Source organism: Eublepharis macularius, chromosome 7, assembly GCF_028583425.1.
Source record: "Eublepharis macularius isolate TG4126 chromosome 7, MPM_Emac_v1.0, whole genome shotgun sequence".
Taxonomy (NCBI): Eukaryota; Metazoa; Chordata; class Lepidosauria; order Squamata; family Eublepharidae; genus Eublepharis; species Eublepharis macularius.
Window position 1 is genome coordinate 3,229,237 of NC_072796.1, and position 18,502 is coordinate 3,247,738.

The following is an 18,502-nucleotide window of genomic DNA, read 5'->3' on the forward strand; positions in this document are numbered from 1 at the left end:
GGCAGCCTCAAGGCTCCATGGTACCCTTTTTGAAAACTTCACCACAAACCCGGTTTGGATTTCCCAATGCTGTGGGGAATCAGGTTTTAAAAAACCCCACCTCCCAAGAGCAAGTATATAACCTGTGTGGGAAAGGTCCTCCTTTTTATAGCCAGATGCTCAAGAATCTGTGAGTCTCTGGTTCTTGTGATGAGTTACGTCATCTATTTATTTATTTGTTTGCTGATGGGAGATGGAAGGGACAAGCAGCCCCCTAAACCTTTTGCCAGCCTGCCTTTGTCTAATAATAACATCATCACCTTCGATTTATATACCACCCTTCAGGACAACTTAAGAGTTTACAAAGTTTGTTATCATCCCCATGACAATTGCCCTGTGAGGTGGGTGGGGCTGAGAGAGCTCTGAGAGAGCTGTGACTGACCCAAGGTCACCCAGTTGGCTTCAGGTGGAGGAGTGGGGAATCAAACCCAGTTCTCCACATTAGAGTCCCGCTGCTCTTAACCGCTACACCAGACGGGCTCTCTTCTATGCTACTTTTCCTGCTCTCAAAGCTGTTAGAGGGAAGATCTAAAAATGCAATAAACCAATCAAATGTGTATAAAAATCTGATAATAAAGCCTTAAACACAAACTCCAGGCAACAGAGAGTAGCTGACAAAGACACTTAACTAAAACAAAAAAATGCTTGGCTGCCCTGTGGCTTCTCACATCTCCTCAGGTAAATGATTCCAAAGAGTGAGGGTCATAAGAGAAACCCACCACCACTTCCCAGCTCTTGCCGCTGCCAGTTTTGCCCAAGATAATGACCGGACCGTTGACAGGATTGGCCGTCCCCATTTCAAAGGGCAGGTGAGCTCATGGGGAAGAGGCAGGTCTTTATTCGGGCTTGGAAGAAAACAAAGAACGAGTATAATTGGTGCAGAACACGTGAAGTGTGTGTTACCATAGCTGGCCTTGAAGTTGCAGAAGCATGGCTCACTGTAGCCAGGTCTGTTCATTCTGGAGAGCTTGGACACCAAGTGGCAAAACACAGTGCCAGCAGTGCCTCCCAACCGCCTTTCTAAAAGCAAGTTTGGGGTCAGGAATGCCCGAAAGCTCCACCAGATGAGAAAAGGGTAACCGTGACATCTCCACCAGTGGTCGATCAGTCCCTCCCATCACCTCTGTGTTGCCTAGATACAGGTTCCGTGTCTGCATCCTCCTCCTCTTGGCTGGTGCTTCTAAATGTTGGTTCGGAACCGACGACCGTTCTTAGAATGACTGATCCTTGCAACACAACGCGGAACAATCTCTGGCAGGTGACTTGGCATCCCCCGTGATAATCTGCTGAGTCCTACAAAACAAAATAGACTGAAACTGCTGGAATCTCAAAGCTGAACTGACCTACCCTGCGAAAAGGTTCTGTTGAGCTTCATTTGCGCATCCCTTTGCACGGACCGTACACGGACCAGACCAAGCAGCGAGTGCTCCCCTGTCTCCTCCCACCTTCCCTGCCCCAGCGTCCCCCACACTGCACATTTTCTCTGTCCCTATTTCACCAGAAGAGTCGAGCATGGGCTCCTGCCCAGAGGGCCATGTGGCAGTGCTGTGGCAAAGTCCTGCCTCCCCCACGGATGTCATTCGAGTCGCAGAAGTCACTAGCCAGCAAGCGTTGTGGGAAAGGAGGAGGAAGGCCTCTACCGCAACACAGCTGCTCTTGCGTGTTGGGGACTTGAGCCCTGGTTTGGGTTTGCATCGTTGGTGCAAGCCAGAGTTTGTTGTGATGTCTGAATTGAGCCACTGGGTGGCTCCCAGGTGAACCAAGACCTGAGTCTCTTCCTTGTGCCACCTCACAGGACTAGCAATAGAGGCTTTCACTGACTTTCCCCTCCATTTCCTCGGCTCACTCCCTTTTGCTTGTGTCCAACCTTGCATGGGAGAAAGGGGACCGAGGCACGGACGAGTGAATGTGTGCTGGGCTGAGGGGAAGCTGTGCCTTTTGCCCCCGGGGTGAGAGGCTACAAGCCCAGGCCGGTGTTCTGGCCGGTAGTGCCATAGGTGTCCTTGTGAAGGAAGTCATTGTAAGGCTGAGCCTTCAGGGAGTCGGGCTGTGACAAGCTCTGTGCTCCAGGCTCCCCTTGAACTCCAAGCCAAGTCTCTTCTGCGCAGGCCCCGTTTGAGGGGCGGCTACATCTTCATACCTGGCCATTGCCAGTTGCAGAGCACATCTTTTGCATGCAGATTCTGTGCCTTTTTAAAGGAACAACGGCAGGACTCCTTAGATAGCTGCAGCCGGCCAGAGTAGGCCTGTCTGGGCCAGATGCGCTCAGAATAAGGTAGCTTTGTATGCACCCTGCATACACCCTGCAGGACTGGCTTGGGTTTAGCCTTCAGCTTCCCATAAGCCTCCTGGACTTCCAGTTTCCTGTGAGCTGAAAGCCAGAGTGAATGTGCGCTGTAGCAGGCTCACATGGATGAGCGATCTAAAGAGTCAGAGGAGTTAGCCGTGTTAGTCTGTAGTAGCAAAATCAAAAAGAGTCCAGTAGCACCTTTAAGACTAACCAATTTTATTGTAGCATGCTCGGGGGTCGCATAACATATGCGACCGCCGAGCATGCTACAATAAAATTGGTTAGTCTTAAAGGTGCTACCGATCTAAAGAGTGTGTTTATTTTTTTCAGAGCATGGTATGTACACCCCCCCCTCCCAAACACTTGACAGCCCCTCCTTTTAATGATCTATGTGCGGGGAGGGGGTGTCACCACCATTGCTGCAGCAGACTGTGTCTAAACCCCGTCAGCACTGATCTTTGACTCCCCCTTTGCCCGAGAGCAGCTGTCTCTATTCATTCGGAGTGCTGGCATCTCCTTGTTAGGCTATAAAGGAATTAAAAAGCAGACAGGCCTCTTGGGTGCCGATGAATAGCTTTGAGGGCTTTTGTGGGGCAAGTCAGCAGGGGGATTGTTCCTGCCAGTCCATTAAGAAAGGCATGAGGCTGCAGGAGGAGAACAGACGATGCCCTTGTGTCTGTCCCCTTGCCTGTCGTCATGTCTTCAGCCTGGTGACTCACGTGGCCGGGTGCCTTCGATCACGCATCTTGTCACCCCTTGTGCTGTTTTCGCATCATTCAAGCCATCTGCTCTTGGACACATGGAACCCGGGGTGCTCCGATAACTCTACCCTGTGCTCTGGCTGGGCTCTTTGTAGGTAGTCCGCACAAACCGGGGGCTACAGTCCCTGCCATAGGGACAGAGAGCCATTATTTCTTGAGCCTTTGAAGCAAGTTGTGTGTGTGTGTGTGTGTGCATGTGTGTGCTTGAAAATTACAGAAATTTTAAGAAAAATTGAAGTATGTGCTGTGCTTATTTTGTTACTAGAGCTAAGCTCATTTACTACTGAAGAACATAAAATGTGTTTATGTATAAATTAGTACATTATGTATAAATGGGTACATAAGATTGTCCTGTTTAGTGTGTCTTTGAAATTTTAAAGTTACAAATCCATTCTATTCAAGCGGCAATTACAATGAGAGCAAGCGGAGCAGTAAGCAGCTGCAGTCTGCCATACTGGAGCAAATTTTAGTTGTTGCCAATTGAGAAAAGGGGGAAAAAAATAAGAGCTAAAATTAGAAGCTGTCAACACAGAACATCTTTATTATCTGAATTTAGAAGCCGTTTCTTCTCCATACAGCCGGCATTATCCAGAAACAGACTATTTTTAAAGAATTCAGAAAATCAACACCCACATAACAAAAGCATGCTGTCTTGCTTATCTGGGGCATAGTTACATAGTTATTGGGGATTATTTTGAGCAGGAGACGGTAATGGTGAAAGGAATGGGTTCCCTCTCCGTTTTTCTGCCCCCTTCGCTCCTCTGAGCAGTCCTTTGCCCCAGCATGTATAGGGAGGCTCACTGGATGCTCTCCAGCCATAAACAAGTTCCAGCCTGCCTTGCCAGCTATTGCATCCTCATTGCTCATTTTTAGACATGGCATTTGTGCACATCAGGAGCCTAGCAGCTGTGCAAATTGAGAGCATGTGCTACCTGTGGTCCTCCCAATGTGCACAGCCACCGTATGTTTTCTGAACAGGGCAGTGCACATATTTTTCATGCGTGTTTTGCTTTGGTACTCATGAATAAGATCCTGAAAAATCCAGAGGTCAGTTGGTACATACCAAAGCTGTACGCATATGCAGAATCCGCACACTGTATCCTGTTGAGGCAACGTGGCACCTTGGCGTTTCAGGGGAATTTTCCTGTGTGTAGTTAGCAGGATCCTGGTGCGAATGGGATGTAATGTTTGACAGGGCCATCGTCGTTTCGGGTTGCCTTCTGTCCCTTGGGACTAAATTTAGCAGTTTTTTCAATCAGTCTTGCCCACTTCTCCTCCTTACTACAGACCTCACCTCACTTGACTTTGGGGTCTGCAGGTCTTACGATGCCCAAGCGTCGCCCTTTTTGGAGGTGAAAGGGGATCTCGCCTTCCTTTTTTACCCACATGAAAAACGAGTTGGTTCCAACTCTTGGTTCATGTTACGCCTTAGTGTAGTGTTGGGGTTAGACCCAGTATTCACACCTGTTTTGCTTGGGGGTAATGCTGCCTGTGTGGCTAGCAAGGTACCTTTTGTGTAAGCGCCAGGCATCCGTGGGACAGCAGGGGCCTGGCGCTGCCGCATTTTGAGCTGTCTTCCCTCGTCCTGGTGAACCCTCAAAGCATAGCAAGAACTTCGTTTTAATCAGAATCCCACACAATTGATGTCCAAGGCTTTCTAAAAACGGAAGGGCCGGCTTTTTTCCAGGAGTGCTGCATTTTGCAATAGTTAAAGGAGTTCTTCTCTTCCATTTTTTGAGACACAGAAATCGTAACGTGTTGGGGTATTGAATTCATTTTTTTTTAAAGTTCTGTATACATTTTTTTTTACGGCTGATTCAAAAGAGAGGAGGAGGACATTAACAAAAAAGGAGATTAACACAAGGTATAATATGAAGGAGGGATCCTTTGGTGTACGTGGATTCCCTGCCTTCCCCTAGGGCTGTCACACCTGCAGTGCCTGCCCAGCCACAGAGAGACCTCTTTGGTGAGAACGGAGGGTGGGAGGCCTGGACATGAACTGGTTCTTTTGGTTTCCTGTCACTACTGCTGCCTTTCATCCGGGGGGGGGGACAACCGAGCCCCCCCTTTCTGTGCATGCTTTGATCATCATCCCCGCGGCTGTATTGGGGGATGCTGGAGTTTCTTTGTCCTCTCACTTCCATGTGTGGACAGCTGACTGCAAAAGCCAGAGCTGAAGAGGTGCCCCCTGGCCTTCTCCTTCGCTGTAGCCAAAGGGTCAAAGGCCCGGTTTACACAGGTGGCTGTCGCTGCTATGGTGTGCAAAAACGCTTCCTGATCTCTCTTGCTCAGAGGCACTCACTTCTTCCAGGCATTCTCAGCAAGCAACCTGACGGGCACCGCTTTCATTTCCTTGCAGCTAGCTCTCTGCTGTCCCTTTGCGAGGTGGAGAAGGACACATCTGAGCGGGTAATCTGTGGGCATGTTCATGTTCCTCACCCCCCCCCCAAATCTCCCCCTTGTGTGCTGCAGGCAGGGAGGATGGGAAGAGGAGAGACCGCCGGAGGCAGCCTCCAGGTCAGGGTTCCTCACTGCCCCGGGCTGGGGGCCTTCTGCTTGAGTACCTTTGAATGCATTTGGGCGGGGGGGGGGGGAGACGTCTGTCTTTCACTAAGGCCAACCAAAATGTGAAAGCATGGCCAGGCTTCCAGGGTTTCCAGAACTCTTCAGGTTTTTTTAAGCCCAGGAGAGGTGATGGATGTTTCATGCCGTGGTGTGTGATGGCCTCTGTCTGCATCTTTCCTGGGTGGGATGCCCTGGGGGCTTCCTGGCGCACTGGGTGGGGCTGGGACCAGTTTGCGCCGTTGGCCGTGTGAAAGAAAGATGGGTACGGCTGTGTCAGCCTCCAGGCCAGCAGCTACTGAGATGGCCCTTTAGAGTCTGGGAGCTGAGGGCCAATGAGGCACTCCTTAGGTGAACATTTTGGTTGGCCCTAACAGAAGATATCCCATGGCTTTTGTGTTTGGGGTTTGGCTACCCGGAACCTTTAAGGGCCTCTTCTTCTGGCCCCTCCTTCCACCCTCTCCTTTCAGGTGTGGTCCGGGTTCATTTCCAGCCTCTGTGGTGGCTTGGGTCAGTCCTCCTTGGACTCTGGAGGCTGCCCTCTCCCTGTCTCTCTCCTCTTTCCCATCCCTCCCGGCTGGCACGTGCAGCATTTCTGTCTCTGGGGCCACAGCGATCAGTCACTCAGGCAGGCTGTTCAGCTGGCACTTGCATTTGCTTGGAATGGCTTATTTGCCACCCCGTCTCCCTTTGCTCGGAGCTCTGCAGTCTCGCTGCCATAAAGTTCCTCTGGAAAGACTGCTTTTCAGGAACAGAGTGAGGTTGCGACAGGCCAAGGTTATTGTTTAGACAGTGTGCAGCTTTAGGAGTAGGTAAGGCAGCGGAGCTGAGAGTAAAGAAGACGAAGGGTACAGTAGATGAACACTACAATAAAGTTGGTTAGTCTTAAAGGTGCTACTGGACTCTTTTCTAAGATGAACGGTGAGATCCACGCTAAACCTTGGATGGGATCTTGCAAATCCGTTCCACAAGCAGCAACTTGCTCTTGAGTGTGGAAAGCTTCTTCTAGCAGAGGAAAGCCCCCCCTGCCTCCAGAATGGCTCTGCAAGGTGCCACTCGCTGTGCGGAGCCCTTTTAACTCCAAATACTTATGAGGAAAACCACATTCTCTGGAGGCTGCAGTCAGGAGCAGGCGAAGGACAGGGGTGAGGGATTGACAAGCCCAGGGCTTTTTTTCAGGGGGAACGCCGGGGAACGGAGTTCCGGAACCTCTTGAAAATGGTCACATGGCTGGTGGCCCCGCCCCCTGATCTCCAGACAGAGGGGAGTTGAGATTGCCAAGCGGCGCGGAGGGCAATCTCAACTCCCCTCTGTCTGGAGATCAGGGGGCGGGGCCACCAGCCATGTGACCATTTTCTCCGAGGGCCACCCACTGAGTTCCACCACCTCTTTCCCCAGAAAGAAAGCCCTGGACAAGCCCTTCTCCCGCGGGCTGTTTTCCTTCTCCCAATCAGCCACTTCAAGCTGATTTCGAAAGGAACGCCGCCTGGCAGTGGGAAAATGTTCCTCGCCTTCTCTGTGTTTGCCCTTCCTCCGCTTCTGATTGGAGCCTCCAGAAGCTTTTCCTTTCATAATCGTAGTCATCAATGGTAAGGGGGGGGAAGCGAGGGGCACGGAGCCCCCCGTCATGCGTGCTACGGTGTTTAGTCATAGTTCTCACACTTCATGAAGCAGGGCCCACTTCTGAACTGATACTTCTCACTTGCATTTTGTACACTGCTCCCCTCCAGCCCCACATAAAATGCAACAAACGTGGGGAATTGTTCTTCAGCCCAGGCATCGCTGAGCAGCTGGCTGTGCTTCCTGGTCCTTTTGGACCTTACTCAGAGGCAAGCCCAAGTCTGCCCGAGAGCCCCCTCTCCTGCCCTTGGGACCTTCCTGCCAGGCAGCTGCAGGCCACTTCGGGGTCCCGACCTACTTCCCTAGGCCAAGGCCTGGAACAGAGTCTGCAAACAAGGGGAGGCTGGAAGGAGGAGCCCCGCAAGGGGTGAGGTTGGCAGCATCGTGAGACGAGGGGGAAGCCTTGCCCCCGAGATCTCCAGGGAGCGAGCCAGTGTGCTCGGGAGCGGTGCAAAGAGCAGAGCTGCAGCTCGGTGGAAGGGCCTCTGCTCTGCATGCGGAAGGGCCGATCCCCAGCACCTCCCGCAAGAAGGATCAGGCAGCAGGCGATGTGGAAGGCGTTCCTCTGCCTGAGCCCCAGGAGAGCTGCTGCCGGTCTGAGCGGACAACACTGACCTGGATGGCTTGGTGGTCTGATTCAGCATAAAGCAGCTTCGTGCATCCATGCGCTTGTCTGGCCAGGGCTTTGGAAGGCAGGTGAGGTGCAGCTTCAGGAGGTAGCCGTTGAAGAGCAGACCTGTGTGTGTCCCCCGTGCAAGAGGCCATGCAGAGGGAGAGACATGCCTGGGAGAGCCCGAGAGGCAGGTGCTGGGGTGTGACAGAGGGTTTTTCACAGTTAGACTTGCAATTGTGCCTGATACGCATTGGTGGAGTGTGTGTTTCTGTTGTGAATAAACAGTTTTCTGCCAGGGGCAGTGTAAATGTGCCCATTTCTGCTCGGTGAACTCTCCAGGGACTGCCAGCTTCCCAGGCCAGCGGCCCCAGTAGGTCCTTTGTTCTCCTGTCCTTCTGAACTCATCTCCACAAGCACAAATGCTTTCTCTACAGTTCCTTGTGTGAGCAGGTTTTCTATGCACTGCATGCACATATGGTGCAACATCATAGCATAAAACTGTGGGTACGCTGCATGCCCTCTGGTCTCTGTGTGTACAGTTTTAGTGGACATGTTTGTGCATGGTGTGCAACATGGCTGTCTATGTAGACAATACGGCTGTCATTGTGGACTGTCCTTTTTTGTGTGCCCATGACTGTTGCCTCCTGCTGTCGCAGGAGTTTGTGACAGGCCACATGCGACTCGTGTGGCTACTGCCCTCCTACCCTGTGTTTTGAAGCTGAGCCTTAAACCCACGTGAGCTGTCGTGATCAGGATCACGTCAGGCAACACGAGTGGCCTTCACAGCTTCACAAACGCTCCTGCCCGAGCATTGGGCCCGTGAGTTGGATGCCCATACCTTTTCGCTGTAACCAGAAGGCGCCATCGGTTGCGTTCTTGTGCCTGAAAAGTGTGTACAGGCATGGAACAATCTGGTGGGACATTCCCTAAAACTCTGTTGTCCTTTTTGCCAATTTACAAAGCCAGGAAGTGCGGGTTGGGTCTGTTCTTTTCTTCCTGACCATGCAGTCTGATTGAGAAGTGTGGTGGTGAGCTCACCAGTGGTGGTGAGCCCACGTGGAAACACTCAGAGTGTTCTGGTCAGATATACTTCCAGCCATTCAGCTCAGGGGAGCCCATTCTTGCTGTTTGTCAGCCATTCTGGTTGGCTGGGAACTAACTGTCCAGGCTACCTAATGCAAGTTCCAAGATATAAAAGGGGGTAGGGATGGTGGAGAAATAGACATTAACAAAGGAACGTGTGTTGCTTTAAGACAGGTGTCAGCCTGTTTGAGGGGAGGGTCAAGGACTGTTGACCCTCTGTATAATTTGCTGGCCAATCTGTCTGTCAGGTGAGCTGTAAAGGAAGCAGGCGAGGGCAGGTGGGAAAAAGCAGTTTCCTGGATTGGAAATGCAGGTGGGGAAAAACAGTTGTGGGTCCTGATTTGTATGCAGAATCTCTGCTCTTGGGCGAGCGAGGAACGGGGGCACGTCACCAGCTCCCTGAGCGTGCCTTGTGGTCCTCCTTTGAGGTTACAGCATCTGAGAACTGCATTGGTTGATAGGCCATGCTGTGGCTTCAAGGGAAGGCATTCTCTATTCTGTATAAGGTTCTATGTACCATTTCTATTGTAATTTTCACTTTCTTAAATATAATTTATTCTTTTTTAAAAAAGGGGGGAAGGCATCCTCTTTGTTCCCAAACTAGACTAATGCCGTTGAAAAACTGGGAAAAGGGCTGCCCTGGGTTGGGCTGTGCCTCCAAACTTTGCTGAGTTGGTCCATTCTGTGCATGGCACACAACCACACTGTGCATGCGCAGGCTGTTCCAGCCCTGGTATTGCTGCGGGGAACCCTGAGGGTTCAGGTGTTACGCAGAGGCAAGAACTGTTTGCGCTTCTGCTACGTCAAGGCCGGAGACAGAGATTTTGTTCAGAGTGTGGGAGGTGGTTAGAAAGAGGGACCCGCTGCTTGTGATGTGAGCTCTTTGCCTTACTTTGCTTTTGCAAAGCCCATTTGATCCAAAGCCACAGTGTGGTGAAAGAAATCTGTGCGTGCGCACCGTAGAAGCAGCTGCTTTCTCAAACCCCTTGTGCTCTTTAAACCTCTGTCTTTTCTCCAGCCTGTGTTTCAGCTTTGATTATTGATCTGAATCCCAGTGGAGTGGACTGAGAGAGTGGAGAAATTGTAGGCGCACAGTTCAGGGCAGACTGGGATGCTGAAGTAGCTCAGAGGTCGAGCTGAGCTGAGCGGCGCCTGGTGGTCCTGCCACTGCTGTCGGGGGCCTCCCAGCAGTGCCCCACTCAGAAGACGTGTCTGAGAGCGCCGGAAGACGTGTCAGATGGCCGCCTCGCCAGAAGCCGTTCTGTGCTTCGGGCAGAGGAAAGGATCCACTTGACCCATTAGGGCTGCTCCCCAGGAATTCTGGCAAGTCCTACTACCTCCTCATGAGGGATCCACTTTGAAGGATCCTAATCAAACCATTCCCTCTGAAACTTTTGATCACTTTTCTTCTCTCTGCTTACCTTGTGGCAGGGAGTGCCGTATACAGTCAGCGCGAGATCAGGAATGTGGCTGGAACTTTTCCTGGCCCAGGGCTTGCGTTGCTTGCGGGTCCATTCACAAGGCTAAGACGGCCTTTCTACTAAGACCCCGAGTATTACTGTTTTGCCCAAAGGCAACCGGGTATTGACAAACTCATCTAAGAGAAATCTGTTCTGTCTTGCTGCTGTGTTTCATCCCCACCAAGATCAGAGCTTTTACCGTGTCTCCGTGTGTAGCCTGTGCCTCCTGCCAGTCCGGCGGCCGGGTCGTGCCTCCTGCCGCCAGTTAGGGACTCTCAGGGCTCTTGGCCCAAGGCAGGCTAATGCACTGGCTACCAGGAGCCAGCTGCGCTCAGCCCATTGTCTTCTATGGGGGGGGGGTGTAGAAACTCCTGCCGCGAGGGCTTCTCCCGTGCCTCACCTCTGTTCTTTTACTTCCCTCCCCCTAGCGAACAGAAAAGTTGGCTGCGCTGTCACTTCACTGCTAGCCTCGGAGCTGACCAAGGAAGATGCTCTCGGGTCAAGGGCCAGCAAGCTGCTGAAAAAGGATGGAGATGGAGATGCCACCGATGCAGACGCACCTGACGAGATCGCCAAGGAGGCCAGCAGCCGTCAGAACTAGAGCCGCGCTGCAGGCTCAGACTAAAGCCGGAGGCACGTTTTACAAAGGAATCGAAGCAGTGCGGCGACACTTCTGCAACCTTGACTTTGCGTGGGTGGGGGGAGGGGGAGACACCTCCTCTGATCTTTTCCACTCCCCCTCCCCTCAGCTGTTTTGCACCATCTTTCAGCCTGTAGTTCTTCTCTGCATCTTGTCTCAGATCTCCTACCTGCCCTCCACCTTTCTCAGAATCAGAGCCCACCACCCTTCTGCACGCACAGTGCTTAGAGCTACGCTGAGAGATACTGCTATGTGAGCCCCCTCCCCTGCAGGCTTGGGGGAGGGAGTGATCTTGAGAAAGGAAAGAGAGCCCCGGTGGGGAGGCTGAATGAAGGCCAGAACCCAGCCTGGTCTACATATATCTCTGTGCAAATGCAAGTGGCCAAAGGAGAAATGCAACAAACTGCCTTAAGCAGAATTCTTCTCTCTCTCTGTCTCTCTCTGCCACTCTTAGCTTGAGCTGCCTGACCCAAGGGCCTCTTCTCAAGAGACTCCCCTCCAGCTGAGTTGGAGCCCTGAGTCTCCCTTCCCCCAAGCTCTGTTCCATAAGAGGAAGCCTTGTGAGGGAGCCGAGCGGGAGTTCTGCTCCCCCAGCTCCTGTGCTTGCAGCATCCACCTTGCCTCGCTGTCTCCTGGATCACTGTGGTTGCGGGGCTCTGCCTGAGCGTTGCACTGGGATGCTCCTCCCTGCTCTTTGCATTGAGATGGTTTTGCTGCTCTGCTGTGCTGCTATGTTTGCCTTTTGACTTGAGCTCTTTCTGCCACTGTGCAAGTGATGTCATGTCAGCGGTGACCCATACAGAAGAAAAGGCTGACTGCCAACATGCTGTGTGGGGGGGCAGGGGCTGTGCCTACCTCTGCACGCTCTCGAGCCAAGAGGAACCAAATGTGTGCTTCTGTACTGCTTGGCTTCACTGGGAGGGTGTCTTTCCCTCCCCAAGGGAAATGCTGTCTGCAGTCCCAAAAGAATAAATCTGGGGTTTGTGCTTCACCCTGTGCCGTTTGCCCAGAACTCACCACTGGAAAAACAATCACATATTTTATGGCAAACTCGCACGTGTCGTTGCAACAGGAGGTTTGGAAGCTGCCGCGTCTGCCTCTGGATCCGTCGGGCCAACTTGCTGCGGCTGCCTTGTGCCATACGGACCATCGTCTCCAAACCTCCAGGCAATGGCAACGGAGAGGTGGAGCCTCCCAAACCAAGAGGTCACTTTGCAGATGAATCTATTTTTCTATGGGATTTTGTTTTTAAAAGGAAATGTTGTAAATGTGAAATGAAAAAAAAAACCAACCTGGAATATATGCATGATCCTGAGATTCTCCCCTTGCACTAGGTTGCGCCTTCCGATATCCCTCCCGTCCAGGATCGTGGGGGACGCTGGCCTGTTCCTGCCCCACAGCAGAGTTTCTCCCATGGGGAGGGGAAGCTCCCTTGCGGCATTTCTCGACATGTAACTACATTCCTGTGGGCAGAAACATGGTGCAGGTCACACGGAACCTGGGGCCTCCCCGTCAGGTGCCTGGCAGAGTCCTGGCCTTGGGGTCTGGCAGGACGGTGCGGCTTGTAATGTGCTCTTAGCTCAGCCTGAGGCTTGTCTCGAGGGTCAGGCTGGCATCCGCACCCTCCAGAGGAAGGGTCTGAGAAGGGCCAGCTCCCCTCTCTCTTAGGTGCTCCCCTGACTTTACTGGAAACTACTTCTTTGTCCAAGGACTTGATTGTAGGGCGAAAGGGTTAAAAAAAATGGGCGGTGCGCACAAACCTGGCTGCAGCCTTTTTCATTCCTTGGCCACTTGGATGAATGTAAGAATGTTGAGGTCTAGCACCATTTGTCGGAATTAATATATATTTGTGTGTGTGTGCGCATGCATGCGCACATGTATGCACATGCGCGTGTTAAAATATTTGAAATGTGGCAGAAATGAACATTCACCTGCTCATGCTGTGACAATCCCAGGTGAATTTTGTGTATGTCTGTCAATATTAACCAGTTTTTCTCTGGATTTTTCAGAGATTTTCTGGGGGTGGGGGGGTTGGGTGATACCAGCACATGATTGTGAAAGTGGATATTCACCCAGTTTTGGATAGTCACCATAACATATCGTACATGTATCAAAGCCTCAAGTGTCTTGGCACAGGATGGGTCAGGTGGGGCAAGGCAGAGCAGGCACCCCCTCCCTTGTTCTTCCAAGTGGGAAGGCCAAAGCCCAGGGGGCAAGGGCGCGTGCACGCACTGCAACTAGGTTGGCAAGCTCAAGGGGGATTCAGAATTGAACAGCAGCTCCCCATGGGCTGTGTCTGCAGTGAGTTTTGGGGAAGAGGGGCTGAGGTGCTTCTATTCGAGGAAGAAAAGTCTAATCCAGAACTTGAGGCCTGCCTCAAGTAGTCACTCCTTGGATCCTGCCTAGACTTTCTAGCAGTGCCACTGCAGGAACCTGGGGAAGTGTGGCCACGGGCCTTTTCTCTGACGTTACAGCGCCAACACTGGGCGGCGGGGGGGGGGGGGATTTGCAGAGACACATTCCAAGAGGATGTGGCACCTTCCTTTCCTCAACACATCCCAGGCAGGCATCTGTGAAAGAGCAGGTCAAGGGCAGGCCACACTTCCTTCCCAGGCCTGTGCCTAAAGCATGCCACTCTTTTTGTATTCCAATGTTGCCATAACTTGTGCTGCTCAAGAACAGAACTCACATCATGCCATCTTTCTGCTTAATGTGGGAGAAGCTAGTAAGGTTGTTTGAAAATGGGAAATAGCACCTTCCAAAGCTCTTCAACTCCTAGGAGAGGAGGCGGGGGAAGGGGGAGCCAAAGGGTCAGCCCTGGCAAGCCCATCGGTGCCACAAAGCAATGCATTCAATGGTTGTGCTGGAAGAGAAGCGAAGGCCCAGAGTCGGGCACCCTCAGCTGGCCCCAATGGTCACCCATTTGTTACTCATTCTTCACCTCATTATATGTGGCATATTTTGGGGAGGACCCTTCCTCCCCCGCGGTCTGGCATAGCTACCCCCTGGAGCCTCAAGGGCCAAGCTTTGTTGCCAAGTTGAAGGATTCGGGGCTGGGATAGTAGTAAGTTGCTTTTCATCCAAAGGCCTATTCACGTCCCTGGAGAAAAGAGAAATGCTGTTTTGGGGGGGGGCTGCCCTTGGCCCCCACCCGCCTGGTTCAGGGAGGCTTGCCATCACCAGCCATGTCCCTACACGAAGCCTTTGCTTTCTTCTCGGGCACTGAATTCTTTTACTGTATTTGGGGGCAGTTTGGTGCCCTTGCAACTTTGATTTCAATCCATAGGAACAATATTTGGCTAGCTTTTCCCATAATGTCACATTTTCTGCTTATCCTGGTTTGCCGGATACTTGATGCTGCTGCTCTGGGCCAAACAGAAGGTTGGTCTTGGTATGGGGGGGGGCCCTTCCTGCATATGCTAGTGGGAAAGGGGAGGCGTGTGTTCGTGGCCTAGCTCATTCTGAGAACACCTCTTCATGGAGACGGGTGGCCGGCTTGTGCAGGCTGGCCTGGGCTGGCACCTCCTCCTCCGCTGAGATCGCTGCTTGTGCTGCTGCAGCACGAGTTGGCGGGGGGTCTGGGGCTTTGCTTCCTGCAAGCCTTACCGCTGCCCGGTTGCTGCTGTTGCCACACACGACTAGTAGGGAGTGGCTAAGAGGTCTTAAGGCAGGCCTCCCTTTCCCTCTTTCAATTGCCTCGCGTTGTTTCCCTCCACTGACGATAGAGAACCCAAGAGATGAGAGTGCGGGGTGCCAACTGTGGCCCTCCAGGCTCTTATTCCATGTAGACACCATCAAGTAGTTCAGCCTGATGCCTGCACTGAAGGTTCGATCCTCCTCCTCTAATTTGGGTGGAGTCAGAGGCGGTTCTGCTTCTTGGGTTCCCTGTTGTTCCATATGCAGCCACAGGGATGGCCGAAGCCGGGGGGGGGGGGTGCTCAGGGAGAGCAAAGCAATAGGAGGCTTCCTGACATGGGCTGGGGGGTCCTTGTCTGCCACGGACTGCCAATCTGGCCGCTCTGCTGGGGGCTGGGCGATGTGCTGTGGGAAGTGCTGCATCAGCCCGTGGGATCTGGCCCGAGCGTCCTACCTGGAGGGGCTCCGCGCTCCTGTTACACCTTGCCCTTCCCCCACGCCAAAGGTGTGCCTGCTGCCCGGGATCTTTGCATCTTTTATTTTTCCTTGTAATTTTGTTATATTTCATCAGAAAATTATAGTTTGTAGTGCATTAGTTCCCCTTTTCCCGAGCAAAGTTGTGACACTGGGATTTCTGCAACTTTTAAATGTAATTTTGTTAAGTTATATTTCATGAAACGACTCATAGTGTATTGGGTGTTTGGGGGAACTTATGATAGCTAATTATTTTGTTCTAAAATGTTAATAAAATTTTTATTTGCTTCCAGCATATCTGTTATTATTTAACATGGCAGCGCCCCACCTGTCCTGCCTGTTTTTATAATATTGGGGCAGATATTCACAGTACATAACAACAACAACAGCATTCAATTTGTATACCACCCTTCATGGTGACTTGCCACCCACTCAGAGCGGTTTACAAAGTATGCCATTATTATCCCCACAACAAAACACCCCGCAAGGTGGGTGGGGCTGAGAGAGCTCTGGAAGAGCTGTGACTGACCCAAGGTCACTCAACTGGCTTCAAGCGCAGGAGTGGGGAATCAAACCCGGTTCTCCAGATTAGAGTCCCGCACTCTTAACCACTACACCAAACTGTCCTGTAAATCAGATCATAGATTTGGCTAGATTCCTCTGTGCATGCAAGGACTGCTTTAAACTTGTATAAAAAGGGTTACCAAAGTCCCAAAGGCAAAAAACCCCAAGGATTTGAAATGCCTTTCTCCTCACCCCCCACCCCACTGTGCGTGTTCAAAAGCCTTGCAGGATGTGTGTAACAGCCCAGCGGAGGAGTTCAGTGCTGCTCATTTTAGATGGGGGCTGATTTCTATTTAGAGACTTCCATCCCTCTTCTTTCCCCAGTGGGGATCCAGAGCAGATTACATCAGTTCCCCATCCTCCATTTTATCCTGTGAGGTAGGTTGTGCGGGAGAGTGATTGGCCCAAGTCACCCTGCCAGCTTCCGTGGAAGAACGGGGAACGGAACCTGGGGGTCCCAGATCCTCATCTGACACTGACCACTATGTCACGCTGTCTCCTGGATGTTAAACAGGAAAGCAATGGAGCAGTGGCCCATTAAGATTTCCTCTCACCTTCCCAAACCAAAACGGTTTTAATGCTTAGGCCACACTCCCATCTATTCATGTTGCCTGGAGACTGGCGGTTATGAAGTAAACTTCAGTATCTTCTGCACAGGTTGGTGTAATACATGCCAGAGTAAAAGACAGTTGCCGAAAACACCCGAGATGTCGGATGAATTAGAACAATGTATTAGAAAGGAAAGGTCAGTTCTCTCGGTGGCAGAAATCCACAACTGACTTCTTGGCTGAGACAGGCAATGTGCATCCACACATACCCTCAGACAGGGTTTGGGGCCCTAAAATGCAGCCGGCTGGGTTGAACAAGATGTGGGAAATGCGGGCAACCTCAGTCATTTCCCTCAGAAAAAGGGATGTGTTGCTGGGCACGGTGCCTCGAGACTTGTTGCTCGCCTGCGCCAGCCTTTCGGTTTCACCTCCGTATTCTGGGTGCACCGAACTCCTTAAGGCCAGCCAAGACTCTCTGGCAGAAGGGAAGCTGCGCCTGCTTCAGAAGATGTTCCATTTTTTTTCTCTATAGCTTGCAAAATGTGTTGCATTTTTAAAGCACGTCTCCTCAGTTCATTCTTAGTCCCAACACCCTCCGGAGCTAAGCCCCTGCCAGTGCTCCAAAACAGAAGCCACACGGTGGGTCTCCCGCACTCATCGCCCTCATCGCACCCTCCTCTTTAAAAAAGCTTCCCTCCTGCGATGTTCAACAGTCCATCAACTCCTAGTTCTTCAGGGACAAGGAGCCTGAAAAATGTGGAGCCTTTCCAAACGGTCTACTGGTTTCTGAGTTTTGGGTTTTTTATAGGTTCTAGGATAGATTTCTTTAGATGCTCAAGGCCAAAGATTGAGGTACTGAGGCTTAGAAGTCTGAACTCCTGGACCTCACATGAAACAGATCTCAATATGAAGATTGTGCCCTGCCCAAAAAGGCCTCGCTGCACAAGCCAGCAGAAATGCTTGCGGGCTCCTTAGGGGAGGGAGAAGTTGGGAAAGGGCGCACGTGCTTCTGGCTTTTAAAATTCAGGTTGTTGCCCTGACCTGTGAGAGCTGTAGCGCCATGCCTTGGTGTGAGAAATGTGAGTCACGCAGCTTCATTATTGTGCCGCAAAAAGCAAGCTGTGTGTTGTACTGTTTATTGGATGAATCAAGCTTCGCATTACCGGCACACAGCAGTAAAACTCACTGGGCCCATTTCCTCATGAGGCTCACTTAGGCAAGAAGCAGGTCACAGCTGTGCTCTGTTTTCCGAGGCAGGAATGCTCTGAGTCCTCCACAGAGCAGCAAGAATTCAATGAGGCATAAATTGCATTTACAGCCTCCCCGGAGACAGCCATGAAGTCCTGGAACATCTTGTAGCCAGAGAGTTCTGGGAAATGTGTTGAAATCTCAGCCTGCTCGGCTCCTGCAGAAAGACGGAGCCAGAGAGACAGGTAGCATTTGGGCTCTAGACTGAGATATCCCATAGCCTGATACATTATTTTAAATTTATTATCATCCTGATTGAGAAAACCCTGGTTTAGCCGCTCTATTACACGAGTCCATGTGACGTGGAAACCGTCCTGGGCCCTGTGCAGTAACAGGATTGGGTGGGAATTCTAATGTGGAGCCTTACCACATTGCGGGGTTATAACAAGGATAACATGGGCGGCGGGGGGGGGGGGGAAGAACCATGTGTGCCATTTTTGATCCCCATTGGGGAGAAAAGAGGGACATAAATGAAGTAAATAATAAAATAACCTCAAAAGTCCCTGGATACAGCGGCAGGTTCTGTGGTTGCGATGTTGTTTTTGGACTGATTTGAACATCTAAATAATGACACAGCCAGTAAGTGTTTGTATGAACTGACGTGCTACCAGTCTGCTCTTGCTGCGGTTTCTGCCATTGCACTGACACATCTGGGAGCTTCTGCAGTCACAGAAACGGCAGTGAGCATTTATCTGTGAAGTTTTGCTTTATTATACACGAGCTTTGTGTAGATTGGCCTTTTACCTGGGTGAGCAGTTTGGTGCCCCACCCCGAACTGTTGTATTCATGGAAATTCCAACTTGGGGGGGGGGGATAATCCTCTCACTGGCTGTCCTTGAATATGTTCAGCCTGCACTTCATGCTGACAGCACGGAGGTCCTTAAGAACCAGGCAGGAAAACCTGAGGTATAAGCAAAAGTGTAAAGCTTTGGAAATTGTTGTAATTCCATATCAATTATCAACA

At 51.5% G+C, this 18,502-nt stretch overlaps 1 protein-coding gene across 1 annotated transcript in view; it reads left to right on the plus strand.

The window, feature by feature from the left end:
* Positions 1 to 14,726, plus strand: part of DIAPH1 (diaphanous related formin 1) — a 105,181-nt gene extending 90,455 nt beyond the window's left edge. The window contains exon 27 of the mRNA XM_054985512.1: positions 10,857 to 14,726. Within this exon, the coding sequence (XP_054841487.1) occupies positions 10,857 to 11,029 (173 nt within the window). The 3' untranslated portion in view covers positions 11,030 to 14,726. The remainder of the gene's footprint in view (positions 1 to 10,856) is intronic.
* Positions 14,727 to 18,502: the final 3,776 nt, after the last annotated feature.